This window comes from Argentina silus (assembly GCF_951799395.1).
Source record: "Argentina silus genome assembly, chromosome: X".
NCBI classification, from domain to species: domain Eukaryota; kingdom Metazoa; phylum Chordata; class Actinopteri; order Argentiniformes; family Argentinidae; genus Argentina; species Argentina silus.
Window position 1 is genome coordinate 37,450,164 of NC_139653.1, and position 23,030 is coordinate 37,473,193.

Below are 23,030 nucleotides of genomic sequence, written 5' to 3' on the forward strand. Positions count from 1 at the left end.
ACTTTGAAGTCTTCATGTTTTGGTTTTGTTAGGCCAAAGCTTTGATGTCAACCTCTGCTCACAGGTCATGGGAAAATCAGAGATCTCAGTTGCTCATGAAATTCAGTAAGAAGTACACACTCATTTCAAGATTATCATACAGTTTTAATCTATGTCATGAACACAGACAGGCAGAACCAGATACACAGGCAGACAGACAGGCAGACAGACAGACAGAGAGACAGACAGACAGGCACACACTTCCCCACAACAGTAACATAATTCTTGTGTAGCCTATCCATTGTCTCCAGATGTGCTCAGGAAATCAGACCATTGAATCAAACCGTCAGAGACTCACACAAAGTGATTTTATTTATGAGATCTATTTGCTGTGGCTACACTTGCTCACTGTATGTGATAGATGACATATTATGAGATAATTGGAATAAATAATTGGCAACCAATGTTACGTTTTTCCTAAAATGGGTGGGAAGTTGGGGACTGGTCCTCCTTGCCAGGTTTTGTCCCGCCAAGTTGCCTGTTAGTTGGCGGATATGAAAAGTCACATGGTCTCTTTTCCCTTTTCCCACACAACACACCCACACACACACACAACACGCGGAGGTACTCTCGCTCATCTTGCACACACACGCACGCTTACACACAAACAAACGGAGCTGCTGGGATGCGCATTAAAGTGCCATAGAGGAAATATGAAGTTGTAACGGTTGCAGAATAGGTCAGAATCTGGAATATCTTTGATACTTTTCTCCTCCGGGATTTGTGTTTTCATCGTGTGATCATCTAGATCTTCATACGAATATACATTCACTTCGCAGAAAGGTTTGATTATGTTTTTGTACAGTTTTGATACATACATTTAATCTGAGTTGTTTCATATGCGAAGTACTTTGTAAACTGCATCATCTCCTTTCGAAAAATACTTATCACTGATATCCAACTCGAGTCTTCGATCAGTTATGATAGTCGTGATACACTCCACAATGGAAATACACCGTGAAACCTAAGGAGTATTTCACTACAGTAGGCCAGAGGTATTTCCATTGACATAGGATGGTATCGATAATTATTACTGATTTACATGATGTATTTATTTTTTCATCTTGGTTTGCTTTTCATCATTACATATCTGCATGTGCTTTTAAAGTGTTAACTGTTAGGTAATAGGTATTGAGTGCATTCTAGTGCTTCTGCCAGTGCAATTTACTAGAGGAACACGATTTTCAAAAATATTTCTCAGTATTTTTATGACCTATCTCAAGTGAAATATGAATTAATATTAAATAATAATAAGTTATGTTTGTGCCATACAGGAAATATGCTCTACTTACTTGCTGTAACTACTGTATATCATCAGATAACACTCATAATCTCAGCTGTGCTGTCTTTGTACTATTTAGTAATTTTACATTTCATTCAGTCATATTGACTAGCTGCCCCATAGGTTTGACATTATGGAATGAATACAGCATATTCAGCTGTTACTATTTATTAGTCTACCCTCTATCGCATATAACATCTTTATTAAAATGTTGTTCATGAGAACATGGAGGGCCCTCTTATTAAACAGGCCAGGTGTGGTAGAGAAAAAAGGGCAGAAGTCCAGGCAAAATACCTTGTGTAGAGTAGGCCGCTTACTTTTACCCAGCCGATGCCCCCCACTCCCACCACCCCTGTGGGTGTTACTTTAGCACCAGAGCTGCTAACTGCTCTCTCAAACAGGTTGATTTACATGAGGCAGCAACACAAAGGCCCCCTGTGGAATTCTATTGACATGCTTTATAGCTGTTGGCATGACAGTAGACATAGGTAAATTTTCTCTCCCATCCCCCAGCTCATACACATTTCTGTAGAACATAGGGAACCTCTGTTTTACTTACTAGTGTATATGGAGTTGGTTAAAGATTGGGGATATGGTATGGCAAAGCTCTCCTTCTGAGAGTGTTTGTGTGTGTATGAGAGAGAGAGAATCAAGTGTCTTTTCACTCCATACTTAGAAGTCCAGTAGGCTGCCATTGTAATTAATTGAAAAGCTTTGATAGTATCAGTGTTATACATATTATTGCTATGTAATAGTATGCATAGCAATGGAGTTGAACAGTTTAATGTTATAACCTAAGGAAATGCACCAACAACACTTTCATTGTTACTAAACATCACACATAAACAATATGAGCTTCAACTTTCTGGTCAAAAACGAAAGGATTAATTTCTCCATCCCCACAGATTCCCAGGCCAGGTTCCTGTGCAGTGTGGCTGGAGAGGACCAGAGAGGTGCCAGAGAGAGTCCATTTTGAAGAGCCTGTGGGATTATGAGTCTGGTGGACATCAGGCAGACAGCGGGGTCTATGACCCTGTCCCTGTCCAGCATTGATTCTAAGGAAAGGTACTTTGACCGCGTGGACGAGAGCGACCCAGAGTACCTCCGCAGCAGAAACATGTCACCTGACCTGAGACAGGACTTCAACATGATGGATCAGAAGAAGAGGGTGACCCAGATCCTCAAGAGTCCAGTATGTAACCCAAACCTATAGCTCTCTCTGTCCATATGTCTATGTGTAGGAAGTGTGTCCATTCCTACATTTACAAACAAACACAGCATCACATTCACTGTCCTAGAACAGGAGCACACTGTTGAAATGGAAGGAGTTGACTGGCGCTTTTCCACTAGAGACCGGGTCCCACTCCAGACTTATTTTGAGCCCAAGCACCAGTGTTTTTTTTTGGGTGCATTGTGTTTCCACCACCCAGGGTTATTCAGAGGACTTGGGGAGAGCATGGAGGAGCAAACTATCGACATTGTTAAACTATAAATCAAATCAAACTAAATTTTCTTCAGCCGATTACTTAATAACTTATTACTTTGTAACATGACTGAAATTAGCTAAGGAGTTGTGTGGTTGAATGTGCTGCATTTATTCAGTTTGGAAATGTACACGAAAACTAGCATAGATTGTTCAGTTAGCCACCATATGAGACATTTACAAACATTTCCCATGAACTGAAACAGGTGCTTACCCACAGCTGAGCAAACTTAGTATTGTTTAATAAAATTATACAATACATAAACTAGCCTAGCCAAACAATGGTAGGGCGCAGTACACATCACCCACCTACCCTCAAACCCCATCTAAGTCCCCAAGGTCCCAGGTCAAGGTAGAATGTTTTTGGTTTTTTTGGCCATTCCTCACAGGTGGAAACACAAAAGTCTTAGGCTTTGGGCCACCCATGCCAAAAGTAACAGTGGAAAACGTCACTGTAGACCCTGCTGCAGCCCACCAAATAGACTGAGGTGTATTAAATGTTTTGTTGAAATAGGTGTTCTGACCCTGATACTACATCCTTAACCTGTAATTGAAAGACGTAGTGTTCATCATCATCATCACCCTAAAACTTAGGGTGTGGATGTGGTCAGTATTCATTCTGGTGACTACATGAACTGGTTTTATGGCCCCGGGTGTCTGGACAGTGTTAATCTTTGCAATATAGAGGAATGTGCCACCATCAGAGGAAACACCACCACCTGCTGCACTTTTAAATATTAACCAGTCAAAATGGATCTCAGCAGGATACATTTCCAACCAAAATGTGTCCTTACAAAGTTCACAATGTTGCAGTGGAGTCAAATAGTAATTAGTAATTAAATCACACAGTAAGTATGCTTGACAAGAAAAATGTATACTCCTGCGTGTCAAATTTTACTCTAAAGCTTTATATCCCATCCATTCACAGTGTATCATGTTTGCCATTGGGGACCAGAAGGGTTGATAATCAGTACAGCAATACAGTTTGGTTAGAGATGCTATATGAGGTGCAACAAACACATCCCCAATGATTGCATGGAAATAAGATGAACCCACGCTCATCTGAGATTACATAATAGGCCCCAACAAGTAGAACTGCTCACAGGAGTATCACCATGGGAACAGTGCTGAGATGCTGCAGAATGCTGGCGCTGGCGTTCTACCAGAACTGCTCACAGGAGTATTGTTGTTTAAAGGGGGTGGGTTTTTTAAGGATACCCAAGACTTACGGGCACTCAGTGGGCATAAATGAATAGTCTGACTGGCTTAATGGGAAGGCTACCTCCCAGTCACCTCCTATTCACACAGATACAAAGAGGTTTTTACAACCCAATTATGTGATTTGTGTAAACAAGTATGGCTCCAGACCATTCCAGTTAGGCCCGAGAGTACACTGTGCACCCTTTCAGAATGTGTAAAGGATGAATAGAAGGAATTGTAACTAGGTCAAGGTTAGTGGTATATACACAAGCTGTCCCAATAGCTTCCTTTCCTTGTCTCCTTTCCTTCATGGCCAATGATCTGGAAAGAGGAGTGTGCCACATGGTTGAAACTTATCCAGTTCTTTCATTTATATATATTTTTTTCATTTACGTTTTTGACATTTAGCAGACACTTTTATCCAAAGCGACTTACATTATTTGTCTTAAGTAAGTGAATCATCTATACATCAGTCATCATAAGCAAACATCTATGCTAGAACCAGGTTTTTATTTATTTATTATTAACAGTAGAGGAACTGTACAGAGGGGTGGGGGGTGAATAGGTCTTAAGAGGGACAGTCAAGATGTAGCCTGAAGAGATGGGTCTTCAGTCTATGGCGGAAGATAGGTAGTGACTCTGCAGACCTGACAGCAGTGGGAAGCTCATTCCATCACTGGGGCGCCAAGACAGTGAAAAGCCGTGACTGAATAGCACGACCGCTGCATCCTAGTGGCGGTGGGGCCTGGTGGCCAGCCGAGGTGGAAGAATGGAGTGATCCGGCTGGGGTTTGGGGGCTGACCATTGCTTGCAAGTAGGGAGGGGCTGTTCTCTTACCGCCCGGTAGGCAAGCACCAGGGTCTTGAATCTGATGCGAGCTGCTACCGGGAGCCACTGAAGGGTGCGGAGGAGGGGGGTGACATGGGAGAATTTGGGGAGATTGAACACCAGACGGGCAACAGCTGGATGAGCTGCAGAGATCTGATGGCGAAGGCGGGGAGCCCGACCAAGAGTGCGTTGCAGTAGTCAAGGCGGGAGATGAGGAGGTCACAGTGGAGTTCTCGACTGTGATGGAGAAGTCTTGGCAGGCTTTCCCAGGGAGGAAGAGCAGCTCAGTCTTGTCAAGGTTGAACTTGAGGTGGTGGGCTGACATCCAAGCAGACATGTCTGCAAGACGCGCAGAGACACGTGTCACCACCTGTGTGTCAGAGGGGGAGAAAGAGAGAAAGAGTTGAGTGTCATCAGCATAGCAGTGGTAGGAGAAACCATGTGAGGAAATTACAGAGCCAAGAGATTTGGTATCAAGGGAGAACAGTAAGGGTAGCGAAAACAAATACTTAGTAGTCTGGCCCTTCTCTCAGTCCTTCCTTGATGGACTCCCACAGAGAAACTCCATCGTCTTTGTGTCTGGCGTCTTCGTGTAAAGAGCCTGAGAAGAGGCTGTCACATAAGCTGTCGCTTAGTCTAGAGACAGATTGTTCCACCACTAAAGTCAAAATGTACTTTCACCAATCAGTAGTCATCAAGGACAGGAGACTTGTGTCGGGAGCCATTAAAGCCAACCATTTTGACAGCTGTACAGTTTTTGTCGGGATGGTTCACCCTATTTTCATGTTTAGGTGAAATATCATCTTGTCCTCATAGGCCAGTAGTGAAAGATTCTCCATTCTCCACTTTGCTTCCACAGCACAGGCTAACAGTTAGCAGCACCCTCTCCAATAGACAGGACTGGACCTTAAATTAGCATTGTTCAAACAACATGCCAAAATCTCCTTAGAGAAACTTCAAATAAAATTAAGTAGCGGCTATATTACCTGACAAACCTGTACATGCTTATTTATTGTAATCGCAAACGACATAGTTTTGCAATAATATGCAATGAACAGTTGTCACATACAGTAGACTTCCTGGATTCCATTGGGCACTGGCAACTGTTTGTTCACAGCGAGTAATCACTCTGCGGTCAAGTGCCTGCACTGGGAGGGGAGTGCTTGGCTGGTGAAACCGAAGTAAAGAGGCTGTGTGAGTCTAAACAATGCTAACGTGAGGTCCATCGTAATCTTGTTTATTGGAGAGGGTGAACTGAGAACTGGAGAAGCTTTCACTACTGGCCTATGAGGACAACTCAAGGTAAGATGATATTTCACCTAAACATGAAAATAGGCAGAACCAACCATTGTAAGTTTTCAAATCTGAATCTTGACTGTTTGGTTTCCAGGTGTTTAAGGACGAGCTGGAAGGCCTGATCCAGGATCAGATGACGAAGGGCAACAACCCTACAGGCCTGCTGGCTCTGAGACAGATAGCTGACCTGATCATGGCAAGCGCTGGAGGGGCAGGCTCCATCACCTCCCCACTCAGTAAGTGGCACTGTGTGTGTGTGTGTGTGTGTGTGTGTGTGTGTGTGTGTGTGTGTGTGTGTGTGTGTGTGTGTGTGTGTGTGTGTGTGTGTGTGTGTGTGTGTGTGTGTGTGTGTGTGTGTGTGTGTGTGTGTGTGTGCGCGCGCGCACTGTTCTCTTTCAGTAATGCACCCTGAATCTCTGCATTGTAACATGGAATTTGCAAAAATCTTGTGACATTGAGAACCCCCTAAACAGCTGAAAACGCATGAACTTGTTGACAACATTCCACATTCTGAGTGTTTCTAATAAGCACACCACATGGCCATTTTGGGTAATGAATTACAGCTGTCCAGTGCGTCAATTATATTGTTCTCCATGTTTCAACAGAGGTCACTAAACACCCCTGGGTAAGAAGGTTCCATTTTAAAAAAGGCAGAATGTTAAATCTGTTATTTGACAATGTAAACATGACTATATCATCTCATATGGCTTTGAAATAGGCTAATGGAGGCAGGATGGTTCTGAGAACAATTGCTTTATGTCCTAACAGTTAAGAAGTGATGGATTCTGGGATGTACTGAGTTGATATGAAGGCAGCTTTTTATGGCAAATATTTCAGCTAAACGTTTTAAAATAAACATTTTTGCTGAAATCAAACAAGTAAGCATAGATGTTGCCTGTAAACTCAAGCCAATGAGAACCAATTCTGTTGACCATGTAATTTATTTAACTTAAACAGAAAGCAAACACAGATTTCATGAAAAGTGAGAGTCATAAATGTTATCTTTTTTTTGCTGAAGTTACTTTTTTTAGTTAACCCTGAATATATGTATTCTTCTCCAGGTCTGGGTATGGTCAGCCTCATCAATGACTTGTATGGGATCGAGTCTCCTTCCTTCGTCAAAGGGGAGAGACAGAGTCGCTGTAAGCTGGCTAGTCTCTACAGGCTGGTGGACCTTTTTTGTTGGGCACATTTCACCAACTCATACATTACTGTGAGTATGACCCCCATGTCATACTACCTCAAGTACTTCTCTACTACTAACATGTAATAGCAGCTGTATGTAGCTGTATGAGCACTTTATGAACTTCGCCTGCAAAATGTAATGAATTATGGGAACGCTGGTGCCTAGAATTAAAGTATTTTAACACCAACAATAAGTTAACTTCCGAAACCCGGTTCGTGTGGGTACTCCCTCCCCCCTTTACATGAAATAATTGTTGGCGCCTGATACACATCAGGATAATCATTTTTGAAATGTAAAGACATGTATTTGTAGAAATCGTAATCTTCTTGGTGTAATAGTAGCTCTTGGCAATGTGAGCCTTTTGACATTTTTCTTGTTATATAAGATGTCCTCTTCCATGCACAGGTTCGGGTTAGCAAAGAACAAGACCACGTTCTTATTATCCCACAAGGACTGTCTTTCGCTGAGGCCACAGCTGCTAATTTGGTAAGAACAATGGTGGTGTTTGTGTTTTCATATTCCAGACATGCTTTTGCATAACACCGCTGCAACAATAATGCAAATAGTTTGTCCCTAATCCAATGGGTTAATATTATCACCATAAACTGTGCAAAACTGTCCCTAATCAGTGTTAAATGTGTAGAATATAATACATTATTAGAGCACAATGTGGTTAGACTTTTGATAGAACCACATAATCAATAAATGGCAATCCAGACAGCCTCAGGGCAACATACCTCATTATACCTCATTATACCTCATTCACCAAGGGTCTGTTATGGTGAATTAATGATTTCGAGCTTGTTTCACAGCATGTTATTACTTAGCTGTTGTTCGAGGATTGATTTTTTTATGGTAAAGTCTCTGAATAGGATGATTGTAAGAATAGGAAGAATATTGTTGGACTGGTAATCATCTCATAATAGAATACACTTGTATGTATCATGCATGATTATCTTTGAATGAAAAACATTAAGATACAGTTGGAATAATGATCATCTTTGAATTGCAGAAGAATTTAGTCTCAATGATTTTGACTTGACATCCACTCAGTACTTGTTTTGGCTGTCAGGTTGGTAGAGGTAACCCTTCTGATATTGGCTCCCTCCTCTTCTCCAGGTGAAATTGAACATGATAGGTGATGTTGTAGACCAGGGTTCTACCTCCCTGAAGGTGGACCATGCTGGCTTTAGCCCCCACGCTGCTATCTACTCCATGCGTCCAGATGTCAGGTGTATCATACACATACACACCTCTGCCACCGCCGCTGTGAGTAAACTATGAGCTAAAGCTAAATGAGAATGTTAAAAGCTGAAGAGAAGTGGTCGTAGTTATAGTTAGTTACAGTTGTATATGTTTAACTAACCCTATCCCCAACCCTAGCAAGCTGTTGCATATCCACAGAGTTGTAGTTGATAGGGTGAGGTAAGCATCTGGAGACCATCTTTGGGGCACTAATTAAAGTGTCTCAAGCTAAAGCTAAACGCTAATCAATCTTGTGTCACTAAAGGACTGAATTAAGAACAAACCTTGAACCTCATACACTATTGTACGTTACAGTATGTACATTTCTGATGTCTCTGATGTGGCCTCATTAAGTGTATAGTTAATGTTTGTAGTGTTATCTTTTATTAGCCCACATGTGATATGAAAGGACCGTGGTTGTTCTTAGTTGTTGTCACAACATAGTCGCAGTTGTTTTTCTCCTGAATTCGCAGGTGTCCTCGATGAAGTGTGGAATCCTTCCCATTTCCCAGGAAGCTCTAGTTCTGGGCGACGTTGCCTACTTCAGTTACCATGGCTGCCTGGATGATCAAGAGGAGAAGGTGGAGTTCCAGAAAGCCTTGGGCCCTACTGCCAAGGTAACATCTAACCAAGGGGGTTTCCTTAACAACAACTGGCTCACTGTTGTACAGTGCCATCGGAAACTATTCAGACCCCTTCACCTTTTCCACATTTTGTGGTGTTATAGACTCAATTTAAAATGGATTAAATTAAAATAATTTATTACATTTATTAAAATTGAAATACAGAAATACCTCATGTACATAAATATTCAGACCCTTTGCTATGACACTCTTAAAATTAGCTAAAATGCAAAAATGTCATCAACAAATCACTCAATAAGTTGAATTGAGTCCATCTTAATGCAAGGATAATAGTTCATGTAATTTTGGAATTAATATCTTTAATATCTCTCTGTTTTTATAGGGTCTCTGATTTGCATAGGAATTAATTACACACTGTGTGGATCAGGTTGTCATTGCAAACTGAGCAAATGGAGAGCAACAAACCTGCTCAGGAATGCGACCCTGAGGCCATAGTTGAATGGTGGAGAGGCAAAAGCACAGTCGATGGGACAACATCATCTCAGTCACTCTATAAAATTGGTCTATAACCAAGTGGCCAAAAAGAATCCCTTAATGGAAAATAATCTATCTCATATCCATAATTGTGTTTGCAACCATGAATTCAAGTGATACAGCAAAGAAAGTGGCTGGAAATGTGTTTATTTGGTTTTACTACAAAGCATTAAGTTTGGTGCAAATCCAGCACATGCAATGCAGTTTCCGCACCATCTCTTGTGTGAAGAATAGTGGTAGCTGGGTATGTTTGTCACTGTTATGGGTATGTTTGTCACTGGCAGGGACTGGGGAGGTTGTCAGGATCATTAGAAAATTATGAAATTTGCTGAGTTGGTAGTGACATCCTAATCTACACAGTGTGTAATTGGTTTCTGTGCAAATAAGACACCATATAAAAACAGACATTCCAAAATTACATGAACTATTATCCTTGCATTAAGATGGACTCATTTCAACTTATTGAGTGATTTGTTGATGACATTTTTGTATTTTAGCTAATTTTAGTGTCTTGAGTGTCATAGAAAAGGGTCTGAATACTTATGTACTGAGGTATTTCTGTATTTTATTTTTAATCAATTTACTGAATTTTCAAAAAACGTGTTTTTGCTTTGTCATTGTGTGTGGATAGTAAATTATTTTAATTTAATCCATTTTAAATTGAGTCTATAACACAACAAAATGTGGAAAAAACGAAGGCACTGTATATGCCAGACTTAGAAATAGAGTGGATAGAATAGCATTAGCATCCAGTGGGACAATCGACTGTCTGCCAGACAAACTACCATCTAATGTTTTAAAACACTTTGGAATGTTATGCTTTCAGTTATGAATTCTTCCTCAGTTTTATTCAGTCAAATGTTTTTGAAGATTCCCTTTCAACAGTATTAAACGCAAATCCTTTTTCAGGTGCTGGTCCTAAGGAACCATGGCCTGCTTGCCCTGGGAGAGACTATAGAGGAGGCGTTCCACTACATTTACCATTCACAGCAGGCTTGTGAAATTCAGGTAAGACTTAACATTATTAGTGACATGATTTTTAGCAGATCACTTTATAGGTAATGAAATTTAAAGGGAAAGTTAACTACAATTTTTTTTCCCATTGGTTTATTTATTCATCTCACCTTGAACAGAGTATGTGGGCACAGACTGGCTACAATCCAAGATTCCCATGTGTTTATTTTACTGTTCTTTACTTGTGTGGTCGAAACATATCAGGATTTATACAATACTTACATGTATAAATCATGGAGATATAGAAGAAAAATTTTCCCTGGGTTTGGAAAAGGATCAAACTTGGTTTTGGTCCTTCTCCAATGACATTGGAGTGAAGTTCTTACATCCAATGAAGTTCTTACATTTCTTGCATGGGAAACAAAACGACTGAGATGTTGACCACCTGTTAAAACAAAGCTAAATCAAATACATGTATGTGTGATTAAGGCCACTATTCCCTTACAGTACCAGGTGGGTGGGACCTAGTGGGCCAGGATTCAGTAGATTTTCTCTCAGTTCAGTTCAGTCTGTGTGGAGCAGACAGATTGGGTGTTCTCTGTGTTTAAACTGTGTTGGTTTTTCCATTGAGTTTAGATGTAATGTGTGCTCAGGTTAGGGTTCCTCTGAGTGTACTCTACCAGGATCTCTACTAACAACCCTATGAGTTAGGTTGTTATGTACATTGTTCCATAATGCTATATACACACAATGTCCCCCGTAAATAATGGGACAGTGAAGCATTTTTTTCTCTCCAAAAGTTTGGATTTGAAATAAAAAAATTACTATGAGCTTAAAGTAGAAATTAATACTTTTATTGTATTATGTTGGTTTCAGCATTAAGAAATTACAGCACTTTTTATACATAGTCCCCCTTATTTCAGGGCACCAAAAGTAATGGGACAGATTCATGTAATGTCTAAATTAAGCACTCATGTTTAGTATTTGTCGACAATTGCCTGAAGTCTGCGACCCATTGACTCCACCAGACGCTGGGTATCTTCTCTGGTGATGCTCTGCCAGGCCTGTACTGCTGCCATCTTTAGTTTTTGTTGGTCTTTTGGCCTAAAATATTATCATCAGGGAATGAAATGCATGTTCCATTGGATTTAAATATGAATATTGACTTGACCAGTCAATAACATTCCAGTTTTTGGCCCTGAAAAACTCTTTGCTATGGAAGTATGTTTTGGGCCATATTGTATGATGACATGTCATCCAAAGAATTTGGGGGAATGTGCTTGAGCAGACAAGATGTTTACTTTGACACCTCTTTGGTCTTCATGTTGGCAGACACCAATAGCAGACTCAAAAGGAAAACGCAAAGCCTAGAATCAATACTAGACATTGACAGTTCTCTCATGCCTGCACAAATGGTGTGAAAGAACACATCTGACTAACCAGAAACACCTGTCAAGCCAATTGTCCCATTACCTTTGTGCCCTGAAATAGGGGGACTATGTATAAAAAAATATCCAAACATTCAGAGTATAGAGCTAAAAGAAGAACAAATGTTCCATTACTTATGGAGGGCACTGTATATCAATGTCTTTCATAATGCATTATAAATAATGCTGTAAAAATATCTTTTACAGCTTGTAAAAAAAAGAAAAGAAAAAAAAAATACATATATATATATATATATATATATATATATATATTTTTTTTTTTCTTTTTTCGTTTTTTTTCGTTTTTTCTTTTCGTTTTAAAAAAGATATTTTTACAGCCCTTGCACTATCATCTCATAATGATCCTCACTATCAACCATTTTGAGTCAATTGAATAATTCCCACATAAAAAGTCATGCCCGCATTGAAAGACATGATGTATTGTGACATTGATAATGAGACATTATAAGGACTGATACATGCTTATATAACAAGTAATAAATGCATCATATCTGTTGCATCAAATATCACCATCTCTTCCTTAAAGGTCAGTGCTCTGAGGTGTTCTGGAGGAGTGGACAACCTGGTGGTTCTGGACAGGGAGAGGTTCAAACCCCTGACCCACAGAGTGGTAGCCGCCGGAGTCAACGTGGACAACGAGGTCAAGTGGAAAGTGGGCGAGGCGGAGTTCGAGTCCCTCATGAGGATGCTGGACAACCTGGTGAGTGACCTCTGACCTTCCCACAATGCTTTGCGTTTCCTTTCCCATGCATTTCCTGGGGAATTGTTGGAATACATTGACAGACAATGGAATGAGATTTGTATTTTTCAACTCATAATGAATCAAGCATTGGATATCATGTATGCCATGCTGTAGTTCCTTAAAATAAGGATGTAGTATTGTACCAATGTTGTAGCATTACCCCTAGAAACAGCACCAAGTGAGGGATTTCCATCAACGACAAGCATCTCATTTTAGCCTGCAGCTATTTGTTAGCTCTCAGCCTGTGTTTAGCATCCCTTGAAGATCACTGTGTGTGATGCTATAACACAAGAGCTTCTCCCCATTAAACACTGTTATGTCTATAACATGGCTAATGACTAGGGATAGACAGAAACTGTATTACAGGCACAGTAGAGGTTTGAGCATGCCTGATCTCTCTATTTAATCTCCTAATGACATGACCCTAGCTGGGGAACTGCGGCTGGTGTACAGCTGCATTAGCTTGCACAGCTCTCTGTGATCATAGCACGCCCCCCTCCTCCATCATGGATTCCAGATGTCTCTGCATGCTGTGTGTTAAGAGTTAAGAGCACAGACCACACAATCATTCAGTGTCGATTGACTGGAAAACTCAACACACAACGTTGATGCCATTCTTCAACATGGTGGAGTTGGTGGTTGGTGGTCACGATTCTTTGATGTGTGTTCTCAACAACAGTCCCCTTGCCAACTGCACTGCTGTGTGGCCAGGCTCTATCTATTCCTTTGAAAGCAGGCTGTGTTTCACATTGGACAAGGTTGACATAATCATGTAAACTTCAGCAAAATGTCAATTAGGGTAAGAGAGTTTGTAAGGATCATGACCTCGACTCACTTAACATAGAATATGGGACTTTTCCTCTGATACCATCCCCTCTCATTTTAGTAGTACTCTCAAGTATTCAACAAGCAAGTAAAAAGGCCTTTTACCACTCATCACAGGCAGACACATTTCAATGTGTTGATTAATTGTTTACTCCATCTGTGTTCAAGCCATTGTGTGTCTTTGTGTTGCTAGGGCTACCGAACCGGCTACGCTTATCGCCACCCTATCGTGAGGGAAAAGCCTCGGACCAAAAACGACGTGGAGATCCCCGCCACGGTGTCAACCATGCCAATGGAGGACGGCGACACGGGTCAGAGAAGCTCCTTCACGTTCCTGGCCCAGAAACAGCAGAGAGAGAGGACCCGCTGGCTCAACTCCCCAAACAGCTACCTGAAGGTCAACGTGTCTGAATGCTCACCCAGCGGGGAGTGCAGCCCCAGGACCAAGACTACGGTGAGCTTCTACTGATAGTACAGGAAACCCATATAGCAACCAGACGTGAGTTAAATGGACGTGTGCTTGATTTAGATTGGAGTTAGCACTTTTGGAACTATTCCATTGGTTTCATTATTCCAGGCAAACTAAATCAAGTGCAGCTCAAAAATATGAAAGTATATGACACATGTATTTGACTAAGAATTGATAGCAGCAATGTCTGACTTCCTTTAAATTTTTAACCAACCTAAACCCTGGAGTAGAGTTAAGATCTCAGAGGGGTTTTTCCAACCTGTCACTGTCAATGACAGAATGTGCTAAGCAGCTGAAAAAATATGAAGCGTTTCTGTATATTGCTAGATCAGATAACCTGTGTGTAAGCCTGCCCTCTTGTGAAAGCTTGTGTAACTGCAAGTGTCAAGAAACATTTCCCTGCATCACCATTTTTGGTTGCCTGAAGCACACATTTATGAGTTCCTGTCAGATATTTTTCATTGCTATTAAATCATTTCCTACATTTTTTAGTGGATGAAATCTGAAGAGTCAGGCAACAGCAATGGCACGCCAATAAGAATTGAGGACCCCAACCAGTTTGTTCCCCTCAACACTAATCCCACTGATGTTCTGGAGAAGAGGAATCGGGTGAGTTAGACCTCCATGTCCCAATTTTCTACCATTTTCTCTGAAGTGTGCATCTGTGCACACTTGAAACGGAATGGACTGTTGTAAGAGATGTGGTGGAAACTCACTCAAATACAATTTTACACCACACCTACACTTTATTGTCCCTCACCGGTGAAATCTGTCTGTTTATTCATATGTCACATACTTTATCTCCGACATCACTGGCCCAATTTTTATGAAACTATGGAAGATGCGTCTTGCCACACAGATTGTTTAGGAGTTACGAGGTGACGCTGATTCATCATTAAAAACATCATAATAGCATGCACAGTGGAGAGCTACGAGTGTAACCTTAATGCAGTAGGCCTATAGCCAAACACATCTGGGAATTATATTTTTGAGAAATCAACACGAAGCTGTAAGAAGCAAGACTGATGGAAATATTGGCTTTGCAATATTTTGCCTTACCTATTGGTGGAATTTGTGTTTGAAGTAAAGGCATCCTATATCGATACAGAGTTAGTACGATAGTAGCCTAATGGCGCTCAAATTATTTTTCTCTTTGGTTACAAAAGGTGATCGCACCAAAAAGAAAGCCCTCCATGTGTACCACGGGGACACAGCACTGTAAAACACAGACAATCAAAGTGTCATAGTCAAAGGTTTATGAATAAAGTTTTGCTTAATTCGTAGGCTTCTTCATCACTCTCCTTTTATGGAGAGGCGCTACATAATTTGTGCGGGACAACATGTTTGCTGTACACTTGTTTGGATAGTGCCCTATAGATATAGCATACAGATGCTAAAACAATCAAAACTGCAACATTGTTCATTGATATGCAACACTTTCCAATGGTTAGGGGATATTATAGTTAACTCACAGTAGTTGAATAGTTTGTTGATAGCTACAAACCATAATGTAGGGAGACATATAAACTGTTAATCCTCCTACAGGACTTCTGTTGGTAAACGTTAATTGCTCATGGAGTGATGAATGATGTTGAAAACAGAGGTTTAAATGTGAGGTAAACTTATTGTGGTCTTTTATTTAGATAAGGGAACAGAACAGGTGTGATCAGATGACTCCAGGACCGAAGTCTCAGCTTCTAGCGGGCATTGTTGTGGACAATGTACCTGGACCAGTGAGTACACTAATCTATAGCCCAATGAGTTTGTTTTATGAGCTAATGTTGCTGGGACTGATGTATACAAGAGCCATACACAATAGCATATGTGGGCGATACTTAGACTACGGGCACTTTCATGTCCTTTGATCATATTTTATTAAAGAAATAAATAAATTGGGAATATTCACACTTTCATAGTTATCTTTACAATGAAAGTACTTTAGGAACTTTTTACCGGTAGTCTATGATGATTTTTTCACCTTTTTCAACATCGTTATAGATGCAAATATTGCTGTTTTGTGCCTGTCCCACACCCAGACTTCTGATCTTCAATAATGAAAATGAAGTGTAAAAAAATGATTTATCTATTTTTTTTTAAATGTGACTGAATAAAGTATCAGTAAAATAATCAAAACATAATTGGGGTATTTAAGGTCAAACAATTTTATATACAAAATGTAGTTGTCCCACAGTATTGCCATCATTTCCACCACAACACTGTAATGACCCTTTAAAAAGTTTGTGTGAAAGATGGTTTGGGTAGTTTCTATGGAGATGAACAGTGACATCACAGCACATGTCTGATATGGAGGATATTTTGGATTTCTTCACCAACTTTTGAAGAAAACTCAAGGTAAATATTGCTTGAAATGAAAATATTTTTATTGTATGTCATTTCCAAACATGACGTAACATCAATTGAGTTTGTAAATAAATCAATTTTTTAACGTACATAGATGTATTTTGCATGCATGAAATGCTAGGTACCAATTCATAGCTAATCTGTGATGCTAGCTTGGATTTTTTTACAAAATACTGTAAGATTGTCATTTCTACCTCCGTCATTTCCAACACATTACCTTCTTGGGTGGAAATGACAACGGTGAGGTGGAAATTACATTTATGCTTACAAGGTGCAATTCATAGATTGTGAGGCTACATATGTGTAATTTATTTATTAAAATGTACAATGTTAATGTTTTATTCAAATGCATATTTGTTGAAATGCATTTTCATCTATTTTTAAGATGCCGCGGACCCCTACTGCAGAAAGGTCTCAGGCCTATAGGGACAGAATAAAAGAGGACCCTGTCAAATATGAAGAGCGACTGAAAAGAGACAGGGAGAGATACCTGAGGAAAAAAGAAAGAGGGGTTGAAAGAGGACCCAGAAATGACCCAGAAATGACCCAGTCATTTCCACCACCTCATACCTTTTTAAAAAAATAGTTACAAAATTCTAATCACTCATTAAAACCTTCTGCATAGTTTATGGGATAATGTTCCACTTAATGTAATAACACAAGTAGTTATTTCCTGAAATGTATCTAACCAATCCAATATTATATTTCAGGTTGTGGTTGATGTAAGCTTTGTGTTTGGTCCTCATCTCAATTCATTTACCTAATCCACAAATGTATGGTAATTGCAATATAGGAATAAACTGGTAAAACTATGTGTGAAAGTGGTCTTACACTGTTGAGAAATTATGTATATCATACTTTTTTTAAATAATAATCAAATGTTTACATGTGTTTACATTTGTTCAATGCGGGTCGGACAATATGTAAAAAAACACCAATTTGTCTTGTAATGTTAGTGCGTTCTCTTATGGATCATGAAACTAGACTAGTTATATTAACCTGTTAGACTGTGACAATTTAGATTTGAACACTTTTTTTTCCCTCAAGTTCACAAGGCCAAAAGTGCCTGTAGTTGAAGAATCACCCATGTATGAAGCAACATGATGCTATGAGCAAAATACCACCATTACCACAGAGCACTGTAATAATTATATTGTATATTATAACTTCAGTGGTTGTCTTTATATGAACAATTGGACGTAACTGTAACATAATGGGTATGTGGGTTGAACTAGTATGGAACTTCTCTACCCCAGGCCTTCATCATTGAGGATGAGGAACAGACACGCCATCTTCCTCCCAACCCCTTCAGTGGGCTGAGTGAGAAGGTGCTGGAGGAGTACAAGAGCACAGTGGAGCGAAGGCAGCTAGGCCAGGACGGTATGACTCCCCTATATCCCATACAGAATAAACAGTATACCAGGCCAGGAGAGCACACATACTATTTCACACAGTTCTCATGTTTACTCCCACTTCTTGAAAATTGTATTGATGGTGCATGTTTCTGCGCCTGTTTCACAGTTAGTGCATTTAACTTTCACTGCAGTGAGGTATACTGCTGTTGATGATGACATTTAAGCCCCCCCCCCCCCCGCAGATGCTAATGATTTCACTGATGCTGATGAGATGACAACATTTGACAGCTCCACCATCTCACTGTCCCTCTCTCCATTCATGACTCCTGCCAAACAAGGTAAACAAGCTTGTTAGATTGAATGATGTTTCCCTGAGAAATTCAATTCATTATTCTAAATTGTTTAATGTTTTAATAGTGTTTTTTTTTACATTGTGTCTCGGTGTACTGTCTTTTGTATCTGTCTAATTCATTTGTCATGGCATTTTATCATTCTTATTATACAGCGGGTTGATCAGAACAAGAATAGTGATTGGCCGAGAGGCCGTGCTTTATTCCCTGATAAAGTAACAGCGATGACGCAATTTTCCTTTACCATACATGACAGTAATATCCCTGTGCAAACACTCGAATTGTGAAGATTGGTTTATCATGTTACCTTCTAAGCGCAGGGCAGAAGGCACCACAATCTATCACACAATAAATACTTAGGGCATAGTTTTATTTTTTTATTTTATTTTTTTATTTAATTATCCATTTTACATTTACATTTACATTTATGGCAGTTAGCAGACACCTTTATCCAAAGCAACTTACAACAAATACATTTGCTTAAGTAAGTGAATCATCTATCCATCAGTCATCATAAGATAAAGTAATCAATGCTCACACCAGGGGCCATTGGCAGTCACAATGCTAGAAGAAGGATTTTTTTGTGTGTGTAACCGTTGTATAAAAGCAATAAGGCACTTGAGTCTGTGCTTTATCGTGAATAAAGTCACAGCTGATGAGATGCTTCATGTTGGGCCTAACAATGCCCCTCAGCACGGCCTCTCATGCCTTATTGCTTAATGGTAACATTATGACAGTAATGTAGCTGTAGGGATCGGCAAACACTTTCCTCCACCCCTCTTCACCGACATGGATTCTTCCTCTGTTCAGAGACCCAGACAGATATCATCTCCAACGGGAGAGACCACTTGGCAGAGATGGAGGAGGACCTAAGCTTCAAGGTATCTAAGCTGAGCATCAGCACCACAGAAACGGTGGAGATCTCCATAACAACCACAGAGAAAACAGAGAATCAGACCCCTGAAAACCAAACCAAGTCACCCAAGAAGAAGAAGAAGAAGTTCCGCACTCCTTCCTTCATGAAATTGAACAAAAAGAAGGAGAAAGAAAAGGCTGAGCCTTGAAAAAATAAATGGAAGACAGAGAAGAGGTCAGCTTGTGTAGTTGAAATGCATTGCTTTGAGTAGAAACATTGGAGTCACTATGAGGTGATTCCTAATCCTAAGAGGTCCTTAGCTTTTGTGTTAGGGGGCTGTATAAACTAAGTTGACTGAAGACCTACAAACCTGTCACTTCATCTAAACAAAAATGAGACATGGTCCAGTGCATTGTTCTTAGAGCCCAGATATTCATTGTGTTTTATTGAATGGACATTATTGCATTAAAACACACAGGACATTAACAATAATTAATTTTAAATGTTTTTATACTGATAAAACACAACATGAAACATCACATATTAGCCTGCTATATATTGTTGATCAGAGAGATGTTCTGTTGTTATTGTCTCATTATTGAATACATAATTTTATTGAAGGGCAGACATGTCAGTGTCATTGAGGAGTAAGTGTCAAGTGAGTATTGTAACCTGGTGCCTGGACATATTGAAAGTATATGAGGTGTTTAAGCCTTAAGAAGTATGGTTTATATGTGGACCTATTCATAGTAATATCTAGTAAGTCTTAGCTCTAGTTGTTTTTATGAGTAATGTATAGTTTGTAGTAGTGTTTATGATGTCTCATTATTCACTTAACAGTTTGATATACAGTACATGTGTCCTTAAGGACTTTTTTTTATGAAACATGATACTTTAAACAGTGTAAGACCAAGAAGGCTATAGTTAACCATGTTTCGTTAAGCAAAGTGCCAAGTGGTTTTCATTTGAATGGTTGCTGCTTACTAGTGATTGTGACAAAGGCAACTAAAACTGAGCTCAATGTAACATTTTTGCCACATTCACAGATAATGATGCATTGGTCAGAATTTCACATGAATGAAAGCTAAATGACAAATGTAAGAATATGATTGCAGGCTATGAAAAGTGCTAAGAATGAGTTGTGTATGTCAATAATCTGTTGAGATCGGTGGTGGCTCCATAATTTCATATTTTGAAATATGTATTTTAAGTTGATTTTGTCAGATATGGTCATTTATTGCAATATGCTATGAGAAGCTCTTGTCTGGACCTGAACAGAATGTACAATGTGTGACATACAGAGATATTATTATTCAAGGACCAACATCCCAGTCAGTAATGTGAATGATTTCCTTTGACCCAAAGGGAGAAATATAATTTGCCTTTGAAGTTTTATTAAGTTGTTTTAAATGAATGCTAAAATGAAGGGTTGGATAGAGATTAATTTGTGAATGGTGTGAGACGACACTTTTATATCATGTTTTTTTCTCAGTGGTAATGCTTATCAGTTTATGCTCTATAAAATGATTACAAGTTTACTTTAATTGAATATACACCTGAAATCATGTTCACATTTACAGTTTTGTATCCTGCATTACTAATGCTTGTGTGTTTCATTGAAATGCTTTTGTATCTATGATTCTGAGCTTTTGTAATATAAATGCAGTGTGGTGCTTTGCATAGCAGCTTCAATGCTTTGATTGAATTCTTTATGATATTACATTTCACCAGATGTAATAAAAAAATAAAAAATCCAAGATGTGTGTTTGCGTAATTGTTATATTGAACCAAGGTTTCTTGTCGGTTGAAACATGATGGATGTAATATTAACTGAACATATTATAAAATAATCATGCAATATTTTAACATAAAACACATTTTCAACACAATGCCGTATCTCAAACCCAAATACAGCCAGGTTGACTATTTCTGACTGGCCTTCCCAAGACTAAAACAACAGCTTTCTTTCAAACTTTTATTCACACAGCAGTTAGTTAAGAAATGGTGGCATCACCATCAAACAACACAGCTTCCTCATTGATAATTGTCTATGTGAAACCTTCTTATCAGTTTTCCCAACGTGTGAATGGGGGTTGCCATGGTAATCCATGGAGAGGGGCTAGAGAGACAAAGAAGGGATTTGCTGTTTCCAACAGGTGTTCATGTCAAGTGAGTGACTGGCAGGATCAATTCCACGACCACTACCCCCACTCCCTACCTCAGGAGGTGATATAAGAGAAGACCAGCGTGGGGACGTTATACAGTACAGTACACATGATACACAGAGCAGACAGAAACATGTTTTCAACCACACTAAAGGTGTATGACATTATCACAGTCAGAGATCACAAACTATATACAATTCCTTTTCCTTTATTCCAATAGACAGAGGGGAAATAAGTGATAAATTGATTTGTTCCCCCCCTACAACAACCCCTACAATAGGTGGAGTACAAAACTTAGTGTTCAGCTCTTCCATCTCTTGACAATGGTAACGTGGTCGTGTGCGTGCGTGCATGCAATGGTGTGCTTGTGTGTGGGGTGGGGGGTTTGCCTAAGGAGCAGGTGACACACTCTGGCTCACTGAAGTGTCTGCCTACTGTGATCCTGGGGCAAAGTGTAGCCATTGTGTTTAAACAATAGGCAAAACTGCATAATACCTAACCACAGACAGGCACTATTAGCATCTAACAGACAACCATTAAGGCATTTAACAACTGAGCCACAGACAACCTCTTTTCCTAAAGGTATAGACATTACATGAGGGACCTGGTCTCTCTCCATGCCCCCCTGGGCACCCTCCACTCAAGCAATCTCAAACTCATCAATGTCCCTCGGACCCGCGCATAATGGGGGACCGGGGCTTCTGCTCCACCACCCCACGCCTCTGGAATGCCCTTTTCTGTTGGAGTTTCACCTCTACCGGCTCTTTTTTTTTTGGTTCCCTGGCATTTTTTTCCACTTTGTTTATTTATTCTTAATCTATTTTTTTTTGAGGATGAGGAACTTTTTTTTCTTTTTACCTTGTCAAGCGCTTTGAGATTCTTTCTATAATGAAAAGCACTTTATAAATGCAAGTTATTATGATTATTATTAATAATCATAATCATAATAATAACATATCTTACAATAATTAAACACAGAATTGAATTACTTCACAATAGTATGTTATAATAAAATTAGTACAGTATAAAACAATATTTTATATCCATAATATCCATCGACAGTGCTCATTGACAAGATATTTAAAATGGTATTAGACAACACTTCATAACAAACACTGCAACATCTGCAAATGGTTAGTTATAATGTTTTGGTACAGTGCATTGCCCCCCCCCCCCACACACACACACACACACACACACTGTGTGACTTTGCCTCCTCTATGACAACCGAGCCACTCATGTAATCCTCAGGCTTTTCAGATTACTACAACCTACAGTGGGTCAGCTTTCCATGCTGTCTGTGGAAAGTACATACACAGCTAACCAATCGTCTGTTCAGCCTGGGTAGAGAGGTGGACCTTATATAGGTGAAATATTGAAATATTGTCCTTTCTGATCCCCTATACTATAATTTCTCTATCCTGGTACAGTTCAGTTATAACCTCTCACAAGTAGATCTCTCACGCACTACTCTTTGAGAGTTCTGCTATAAATTTGCTTATTACAGTAATGTGTAGTGTGCAACATAGTTGGTGGATATCAGATATGAAAAAGTTGGTGGAAATACAGCTCAGCCTCCGTGTTCTCATTCTTCAGATGAGACAAAGTGGGCAACATAGTCAAAGTTAACAACATTCAAATATATTTTTCTTCTAAGTTAAGTTTTCAAACGGTATCAACTTAAGCCTCCCTCTTTCCTGAGGAAGGAACATTCCAACGTTTGCATGTATGCTAGCGTGTGTGATTGTGTGTACGTGTGTATACGTGTGTGCATCTGTGTGTGTCAGGCTTTTGTCAGGCAGCTGAAATAGACTCCATGGGAGGGTGT

The 23,030-nt window shown here is 39.6% G+C and overlaps 1 protein-coding gene across 1 annotated transcript; it reads left to right on the forward strand.

Annotated features, from left to right (window-relative positions):
- Positions 1-2,312: 2,312 nt before the first annotated feature.
- On the forward strand, positions 2,313-20,697 carry LOC310822535 (gamma-adducin-like; the record flags this gene model as incomplete). The annotated part of the gene is made up of 14 exons (XM_083694906.1): positions 2,313-2,513; positions 6,223-6,364; positions 7,190-7,341; positions 7,720-7,800; positions 8,434-8,583; positions 9,033-9,176; positions 10,587-10,685; positions 12,606-12,779; positions 13,840-14,100; positions 14,608-14,724; positions 15,759-15,848; positions 17,733-17,856; positions 18,074-18,169; positions 18,992-20,697. The coding sequence occupies 14 exons, from the start codon at positions 2,313-2,315 to the stop codon at positions 19,243-19,245; spliced, it is 2,085 nt and encodes a 694-aa protein (XP_083551032.1). The 3' UTR covers positions 19,246-20,697.
- Positions 20,698-23,030: the final 2,333 nt, after the last annotated feature.